The sequence below is a fragment of the Haematobia irritans genome, chromosome 4 (assembly GCF_050003625.1).
Source record: "Haematobia irritans isolate KBUSLIRL chromosome 4, ASM5000362v1, whole genome shotgun sequence".
Classification (NCBI taxonomy): domain Eukaryota; kingdom Metazoa; phylum Arthropoda; class Insecta; order Diptera; family Muscidae; genus Haematobia; species Haematobia irritans.
In genome coordinates, this window is record NC_134400.1 from 180651454 (window position 1) to 180660621 (window position 9168).

General features: G+C 37.2%; 2 protein-coding genes across 2 annotated transcripts; one reads left to right on the forward strand and one right to left on the reverse strand.

Annotated features, from left to right (window-relative positions):
* Nucleotides 1-242: 242 nt before the first annotated feature.
* Claspin (claspin) lies at nt 243-4686 on the forward strand. Its single transcript, XM_075304914.1, has 6 exons — nt 243-1109; nt 1167-1246; nt 1346-1498; nt 1654-2581; nt 2638-3626; nt 3680-4686. The coding sequence occupies exons 1-6, from the start codon at nt 378-380 to the stop codon at nt 4422-4424; spliced, it is 3627 nt and encodes a 1208-aa protein (XP_075161029.1). The 5' UTR covers nt 243-377; the 3' UTR covers nt 4425-4686.
* A 630-nt stretch (nt 4687-5316) lies between these two features.
* On the reverse strand, nt 5317-7263 carry L2HGDH (L-2-hydroxyglutarate dehydrogenase). Its single transcript, XM_075305346.1, has 4 exons — nt 7078-7263; nt 6504-7017; nt 6022-6371; nt 5317-5961 (listed from the first exon to the last, which is right to left on the reverse strand). The coding sequence occupies exons 1-4, from the start codon at nt 7179-7181 to the stop codon at nt 5577-5579; spliced, it is 1353 nt and encodes a 450-aa protein (XP_075161461.1). The 5' UTR covers nt 7182-7263; the 3' UTR covers nt 5317-5576.
* Between the last annotated feature and the right edge of the window lie 1905 nt (nt 7264-9168).

A 9168-nucleotide genomic window follows, 5' to 3' on the forward strand; every position in this document is an offset into this window, starting at 1 on the left:
GTGATCTTAGTACTAGGCTTAACAAAGGAATATTCAGTTTCAATTTATAAACATTGAGGTTTGGAGCCTGTTTCTCTACGTCGAACGAAATCGATAGAGCTCTTTCTACATAGAGAAACAGTGCCATCTACAGCTTTGACATGTGCTCTACTAGAAAAAAGAGAGAACACTTTTATCTTCTCTCAATTATCTTTGGACCCTGCTGTCATATTGCAGATGGTTTGTTTTTATTTCGCGCCACAATTTTATTGTGTGAGTGTGATCTAGATAAACAAATAGGCGATCATTGATTTTAACATAATAAGCATTTTTATTTTAAAAGAAACAGAAAAAAACGAGTCAGATATTACTTGAAAACGCTACAAAACTATAATACAATGGACGAGCACAATATAAGTATGGAAGAGTTAAAGGTGTTCGAAGAAGAGGACATTAAAGATGTTTCAGTTGAGGATATACTTGGTGCACAAAGTTTATTAATGTCAGAATCCGAGGATGAAAGCGCTGGAGTGTCAAAAAAGAGTCCACAGAAAAAGCTAAGCCCCAAGATAGAAACCAAAAATTTGCCATCTCCTATCAAAGGAATCCCCAAAGAAAAACTACATTCCGGAAGGCCAAAACGTATAGTTGATAGTGATGACGAAACAGGTCAGAGCGAGAAAACTGATGATAAGGAAACTAAATCGGAGAAGAAAAGCAAAATATCGTCTTTGATTGATTCTGACAGTGAGGAAGATGATGTATCGAAATCAAATAAGGTTACACTTGGCCGTGCAGTTCTGCATGATTCGGAATCAGAAAATGAACGCAACGTAGACAATTTCTCGGAAGGAAGTGAACCACGCCCGAATACGACAAATCGTAAATGGAAAGAAGAAAAAAAATTGAAAAAAAATAAGTCTAAAGGCAAGATAAAACAAAATAAAAAAAGAAAAAGTCCTCACCAGGATGAGTCTGAGGAAAGCGATAAATCTAAAACAATTGAAAGCGAATCTGAAGATGGAAGTGAAAGTGCCTTAAATGTCACAGATGGAGAAGTAAATTTTGAAGAGGGTACAAGTGATAACCATGCCAATCGCAAAGGGAAAAATAAAGTCAAAATAGTTAGGGTAAGAAAACAATGCAATGATGGTTCTTTGGATTCGTATACAAATTTTTAATTTTAGGCTTCAGCTAAAAAGGCCATGGACGAAATGCAAGCTATACAGAGCGAACAACAAAGACTTCACAGGGAGGCTAATTTAAGGTAAAAGCTTGGGAGTTGATATTCTGTTTCGAAAAGTATAAAAAGTATTTCAAATGTTTTTCTAACCAAAAATATATGTTTTCTCCATATTTATTACAGCATACCCTACCACAAACCCAAAAAACACACTCTTCAGGATTTCTTAAACAGAAGAACTGTCATCAAACCATCATGTCAAACTAGTAGTCCAATTACGGAAGCAGTAAGGTCTAAAAATCTCAAAATGACACAGGAAGAATTGGAGGAATATGCGTAAGTTTTTATTTCCTATTGCATACATAAATAGAGAGTCCTGTTCAAATAGTTTGAACGTTCGTTATCATTCTGTTTGTAACGTTTCGAGATATTTGCAAATGGTGTTTCTTAGTTTTACTTTTCGTCGATATATCATTTGGAAACATTTTTAGTAAACTAATGGAGGAAAGAGCCAAGGAAGCTACCGAATTCTTTAAATCTGAGTCCGAGAGCGAAAGTGAAAAAGAAGAATTTAAAGATAATGAAGGCGTTTTGGATAAATCTATTGAAAGAGAAAATCTGGAAAATGCAACGGAACACAATCCCCCAAGCGGGGAACAAGGTAATCAACCAGAAAATAAAATCGAAATCGAACCACATTCAGGGAAGAACGTGCACGAACATGGAGAAACGGAAAATCACGATGGTCTGCAATTGACAAAAGAAGAGTTGGCAGAAATTTTAGCAACAGAAGAGCAAGAACAACAAGTCGAAGATAAGAACGAAAATCCGTCCTCTTCTAAAGTTCTTATAACCGAAGTAATTGAGTTGCCCAAATTGGATATGAATACTGTTAAAATAAGTCCAGTAAAGAAGCCACCAACTCCACAAGCTACACCCAGACCGTCTCTAAACATTAAACAGCTTTTAGCAATGAAAAACCTTACGCCTAGTCCTTCACTGAGTGGAGACCCAAATAAATTAATAGATTTAGAAACTGGTAACTTGGTTGAACGAAAACCTACTGGCATAGAAAACCTAATGAAAAGGCTTATGAGCACTGTGAAGGGTCGTAAATCCAAAAACAATGAAACGTGTGATATTTTGTCTACGGAAAATGGAAAAATAGAAATCACCAAGGTCAATATTAGTCTAAAGGAGGAAAACGATCCGAATAAAGAACCAAAACCAAGGGCCGCCTACTTTGAACTGAAGAAGAACCTCAAAGAAATCATAAAAAAGAAACGTTTGCAGGAAATACACAAGAAGCAAGAGGATGAAATCGAGCACAACAAATGTTTGAATGAAGACGACGACGATGGTGACATGGACGTTGATGAATATGAGCCAGACTCAAAACCGAACGACGATAAAATAGTGGTAAGAAATGATCTTATTGTATACATTTCATAGATTGAAAATTATGTATAATTTAGATTGATGAAGAAGAAAATGCTGTAGATGAAAATGAGGAAGAAGAACTTTCAGTGGAAGAAGACGACGGCGATGAAGAAGAGATCGAAGATAATGAAGAAGTAGCCGAGGACGAAAACGATGAGAGGGAAATCGATGACAATGAAGAATCTGAGGAAGAGAGTAATATCGAACCAGCAGATAAAAGCGTAAAAACACGTAATCGGATCATTAAAGCATTTGATGATTCCGATGAAGAGGGTTGTAATGATGACATAGATTTTCTGAAAACACAACCACCTACAACCCAACCTGTCCTATTCGAAACGCAAAATTCTTCCAAATCTGGGGAAGATGTAGAAAATGAGTTGATTGGATTATGCTCAGGAACTTTCGATGAAGTCACTCAAAAAACGCCTCAACTAAATGCGTTGATGTCACAAATCCCCCTAACACAAAATCAGGGAAAACCATTAGACGATGAAGAACTACTAGAGTTGTGCTCGGGAACATTTGATGAGGCAGAGCCCAAGGAAAACGTTGAGACTCAACCCACACAGCCAAAGTGCAATAAAATTTTATCCAGCGATGAAGAAGACTCAGCGAGCGATAGTGATACAAGATATAAAACGAAAAAACTAACGAAAAAACTTCGAAAAACAGCAAAATTGCGGTTTTCCGATGATGAAGAAGATGATGGTAAAATCGAAAGCGATATACAAGAAATTGTGGACTCAGAGGATGAAGAAGATGTGGGCTTACCTGCAAACGAAGAACCAACAACATTTGTGGATTATGACTCGGAGGAAAATGAAATTGTTGTTCAAATGACAAAAAAGGACTGCTTGAAACAAGCTGCAAACTTTTTCGAAAAAGAAGCCGAACTATCAGAGTCTGAATGGGGCAGTGCTGATGAGGATGAAAGGAATTTGGATAAATATGACATTGAGTTGGGAGATGAAGATGAATTCGATAAGGAAAAGATACGATCAGAACTGGAACAAATACATGCGTAGGTATAAATATTTAAAAAGGGAATTTGGGTAATCAATTATATATTTTTAGCCGCAAAATGTTGGATGAAGATTTGCGTGAAGTCCGCAAAATTCAAGACATGCTTTTCGAGGACGAGGAAAAAGATGGTGTCGGTCGTCAGCGACAATTTAGATGGAAAAATGCTGAAAGTGGTTTTAGCTTAGACGATGGAACACGTGACGAAAATGCCGAAAACAATAACGGAGATAGCGGAGATGAATTAAACGAGCATCAATGGCGTAAAATACGTTACGAAAGGGAACAATTTCTCAAGGAACAAGGTATCAAACCTGATTCACAAGAAATGTCCACTACCATAACAAATACTACATTGTTGCCGGTTACTAATAGCACAATGACAACAAAAAAACTTCAAATTATTACTGCTAAAAAGACTACGGTATCAAACGAAGATGCCAAAAAATCGTCTCCCTTCTTAATCTCAAAGGGCATAGCTGCAATGACGAAGAAAAGTGTGAGAGGTTCATTTTTAGTCCGTGATAAAGAGACGCTTAATAAGTTAGCAGGCCTAACGAAAAATAGCGCTGCTGCCTCATCCCTTGGTGCAGAAAATGATACAGCTGGCACTGTCTCAATTAAAAGTTTAAAGCCGAAAAACTTTGTTTTTGCAACATTAACCGAGGAAGAGCATGAAAATATGAAGCGTAAAGCAGATGATTTATTAAATAGTAGTAACGAGAATGGAACAAATTTTATGAAGAAACCGAAAATAGAACCACGCAGAGATAAGTGTTTCATCGATCAATTACTTTGAATCAGCTGTTGAACACACAAAGTATGCAGTAGTTAAGATATTTAATGTTACGCTCAACACAACACATCGATATAAATGTATATGTTTTTAATAAAATGTACAAAATTATTAATATTTTTTAGTGATATGCACATGCATCATTAGAACAGAGCTATAAATGATTTGTTGTAAATCACATTGCCAGAATGTTGCAAAAAAACAAAAAAAAACGTACCAGACCTAGTAAACAAATACAACATGAAATGCTTCAAGAAATCCTCAATCCTCTCCAGCAAAAACTTAATTTGAATTGGGTATACCGTCATAAACAAATAAAAAGTAAAGAAATATGTCACTCTCCATTCCGATTGGATTTAACACAGGTAAATGAACGTTATGTAGCGAATACTTTATTTATGTCTCAATGGCTGAAGCTGAAAAGAAAGAACCGAAAGCTCTAAAGGGTTATAAAACTTTATGCACCTGAAAGAAAGCTTCAACCTTGGATATAGGGGTAAAAATTATTTGATATATAATTTTTTATGAATTTATCAATAGAGTTAGCAAAGCAAGGGAAACTCGAACTATTTCGTGCTTAGAGCGCAAGAATATAGTTACGCTCTAACAAAACAAGTTTGGTGATCAAATTTGGTTGCTTCCAAGAATATTTGAAGATTAGAATATTCAAAAAAATTATTGTTTTCCTTGATTTTCTTCGACCTTTTTTATGTTATAATAATACATTAATGACCTCGAGCTTGAAAAAATCATTAATTTATTATTATATTCAAAAAAATATTTTTGTTCTTGGAAATCCGTTGGGTAACTTTTAAAATCCAAGAAATATGAAAAACCTAAATCTATTTCATAATTACTTTTTAGGAAAAGAAATAAAATTAATAAAATTCGAAAATTTTGAGATAAAACAGATATATTTTTCTAATCTTATTACGAATCAACAATAAAGAATAATTTTGATCCACTATTCAATGTAATATATATTGTAACAAATGCATTATTGAGGAACTGTTTTCATTTGGTTAGCGTTTAAATTTTCTTCTGATCATATAGCCAGAGCTCTACAAGAAGGTCGAAGCATTCATATATTGAATTTTTGCTTTCCTCATCCTTCGAGATATGCTTTAGTCAGAAATGTTGTCGATTTCAATTATTTCATTTAATATCAAATTCTTGTTCGATTTTGTCAGCAACCATTTTTGCTATTGCCAAACTGCTGGTTGCCCCTGGGGAAGGCGCATTACGGCAGTGAAGTACACGTTTAGATAGAGGCCCTTTACCAACACCGCGATCGAAAACGAAGTCATCAACCAAATTACCATCCATATCCAAAGCCTGTGCCCTAACACCGGCTGGACCTCGACGAATGTCATATTCCGTAACGTCAGGGATGAATTTTTGCAAATCTTTAACTTGAAGTGGAATAAATGCAGATTTGCTCATTTCATTTAAACCAAAGCCAATATATTTCGAAGCCATTTTTATAAATCCAGGATATCGGAGGGCATCGAAAAGTTCAATAAGATTTATATCACCCCATCTGGAATAAGATTTTTGTTATGTATGTTTCACTGAAAAAATTGGTTACATGTATAATCACCTATAGCCTTCTCTTTTGAAAGCTAGAACAGCATTCGGACCCAACCATACACTTCCATCCATTCGAGGTGTGAAGTGCACTCCCAGGAACGGGAACCTAGGATCTGGTACAGGGTATATGTTTCCTCTTACCATATGACATTTTTCTTTTGCTAAAAGTAAATACTCTCCTCTAAAAGGCACGATACGCGGTGAACGAGGACATCCAGTCTTCTCTGCTATTAAATCGGATTGTAATCCACCACAAGTTAAAACATGTTTAGATCGGACCACTTGCTGCGGATGTTCTCCGCAAATTGTTACTGGATATTCTGACGATCCTTCCTGGTTCGATTCCTCGAATTTTGTAACCTATTTTAGGGGTTATATATAGAAGTTAATTTTATAAAAGTTGTCATACTGGATAAAAAACTACATGGAAGAGTGTTGAAACAAGAAAAAATTACTTAATATTGTAGTTTCCAAAGTGTCCATCGTACGTACTTTAAAATCCAAGAAAATATCCCCACCGGCTTGCTTAAAATCTTGTCCAAAGTATTCTGTCACCAAACCCCAATCAACTATGCCAGTATGGGGACTCCACAAAGCTTTGACGCCCTTGCAGTAAGGTTCAATTTCTTGAATTTGGTTTCCTTCTATTAGTTTAAGATCCGGTACATTATTTTTAAGACCCCGTTCATGCAAGTCCATTAAACGTGACACTTCAAGGTCATCGGTAGCAACTATCAGCTTTCCACATTTCTTGTATGGGATTCCTTTTGAATCTAGGTATTTGTATGCCAAATGCAAACCTTCGACACATAGTTTAGCTTTGAGTGTTCCGGGTTTATAGTAGATACCTGCATGTATTACACCTGAATTATGACCTGATTGATGAAATGCTAGCTTTGACTCCTTTTCCAAAACAGCAATCTTCATTGATGGATGCCGAATCAATATTTCACGTGCTGAGGCCGTACCTACAATTCCTCCACCAACCACCACCAGATCATAATCTCTATGGGTTTTGAAACATATGCATATTTTTAATGCTTACTTTGTTCTTAATTGAACTAACCTCGCTCTTTTTTGGCTATGCTGCCATCTTCGACCAACTGCTCCTAATCCTATAGAATATATGGATTTGGATGGAATTATTTTCTGAAGTTGCCAGTAATTCATTGCCACTAATTTATAGTTTTTAATAGCACAAAGACCTTTTAACCTTCAACTTTCTTCCACTTGAGATGATTTCAAACGTCAAAACACCAATCATATGATTGCAAGCACTTTCATTTCTGTCATAATAAAACAATAATTTAAAACACACAGGTAGTGTTTGGAAACATATGATTCTAATTTATTAAATGTAGGTTATTAGGGGCTCGGTTTCCTTTTTTTCTTTATTAAGGTGAGTACTATGTTCGAGTTTTTCACCAAAACACTAAATTAAAAGTGCAAAAATATATATGAAGACGATAATATTTTTATCAAGTCTCTTCAAATTATGGATGGAAAAGATCCAATGTATTGATTCCGATCCATTTAATATTTCGAATTTAATTGATTAAAAAAAGTAACCGTGAAAATAAGCTGGTTTTCAGCTTGAAAACTGAACATAGTACTCAGCTTTAGATGTTGGTGCCTAGCAATACAGTGTCCCATATTAATTTAGTTAATGCTTAGTTCTAAGTTAGTTTCTGCGAAAAACGAATATCTTCATATATATCCGTAAATAGGGTCTCAAACCCAGGGATGTTAACTTATTTATGCGAAATAATATGCCTGCCTATTTTTTCGTGCGAAAATTCCAGGGTTGTATAAATATGTGTCTGAAAATGCAAAAGAAAAGATTTCGCATTTATTCCGCGCTAACGTTTTTTGTATGGAGTATAACAGTTTTTCGTGCGAAAACGTGATCTTAGTACTAGGATTAAGGTGGGTATTAAGTTGTTGTTGTTGTAACAGTTTTTAATGTAGTTTCTTCCATTTGTTCTATGCTTGTGTAGTTCAGCTGGTAGCCAGATCAAGGAACTCTGCGACAAGGATGGGGTGTGTCCAGAGTAATCTGGTAGTGAGACGGGTAGGCTTAGCTGGGCAAGCAAAAAGGTGACGAGTGTCATGTGGCCCTTGATTATAGATGGGACACACGGCAGCTACGCTGCTATCAATCACTGATAAGTATGAATTGAGGCGGCTGCACTTGCCTTATCTTAGTTGGGCCAAAACTACCCTTGTCTGCCGTGGGATGTCTCTCTCCTCCGGTGCTATGGGCGGCGGTCGGACTCCGAGAACAGGAATAACCTTGTAACTTCTCACCGCTTCAGCTACAGTATCCTTATGAAGACCTGTCTGGTATGCTGCCTGATCTAGAGGCTCTCTTTTGCAACGCTGGATCTCGGGCTCTAGAAGATGAAGATCAACCCTTACATTCCTGGGTGGAGGTTGTCTATCCACAAGATGGTGATTCGGATGACAACCCAAGAGGTACTGCTTTGACAACATGTAGTTGTGTCGACGCACTGGGATGATCTTGGTCTCCGCATAAATGTGATCCAGGGGTGTACTGCGGAGACATCCTGTTGCGGTTCTAAGGGCAGCGTTCTGACAGGTCTGTATGTTATTCCACTGCGTATCGCTCGTTTGAGGTGTCCACACTGGCGCTGCATAGTTTACCATTGACCGGCCAATTGCCTTATATGTAGTTAACAAGGTTTCTTTGTCCGCACCCCATGTGCTGTCGGCAAGCGACTTGACCTTGTTTCTACCGCGGAGCTTATAACAAATTGCAGTGGCATGGGCGGACGACTTATAAAGGCTGTCGAATGTGACCACGAGAATCTTGGGGGTAATTTGTTGTCGGAATTGTTTCGCCATCGACTCTGAATAACTGCCTGCGTACTCCCGCCGTCCATGTAGTGAATAATGTGGCTGAGGATTTGGTGGGAGATATCCTCAAATTTCTTTCAGTGAAATAACTGGTAAGATCAGCGAGGTAGACATTCAATCGATCGCAAACGTCATCACCAATGGGCGTCCACACATATAATTCAGAACCCAACGCTTCGTTCCTGCCGGTAGGGACGTATCCTCGATGTCCTCGAATAACGTGGCATGATTGACCCTATCGAACGCTTTCGATAGGTCAAGCGCCACGAGGACCGTCCAA

Coding starts and splice junctions, on each gene's coding strand:
- Claspin (XM_075304914.1), top strand. CDS start 378: ATGGACGAGCACAATATAAGTATGGAAGAGTTAAAGGTGTTCGAAGAA. Junction 1,110..1,166: donor ATAAAGTCAAAATAGTTAGG/GTAAGAAAACAA, acceptor TTTTAATTTTAG/GCTTCAGCTAAAAAGGCCAT. Junction 3,627..3,679: donor GAACTGGAACAAATACATGC/GTAGGTATAAAT, acceptor ATATATTTTTAG/CCGCAAAATGTTGGATGAAG.
- L2HGDH (XM_075305346.1), bottom strand. CDS start 7,181: ATGAATTACTGGCAACTTCAGAAAATAATTCCATCCAAATCCATATAT. Junction 7,018..7,077: donor CATAGCCAAAAAAGAGCGAG/GTTAGTTCAATT, acceptor CAAAACCCATAG/AGATTATGATCTGGTGGTGG. Junction 5,962..6,021: donor TTCAAAAGAGAAGGCTATAG/GTGATTATACAT, acceptor ATCTTATTCCAG/ATGGGGTGATATAAATCTTA.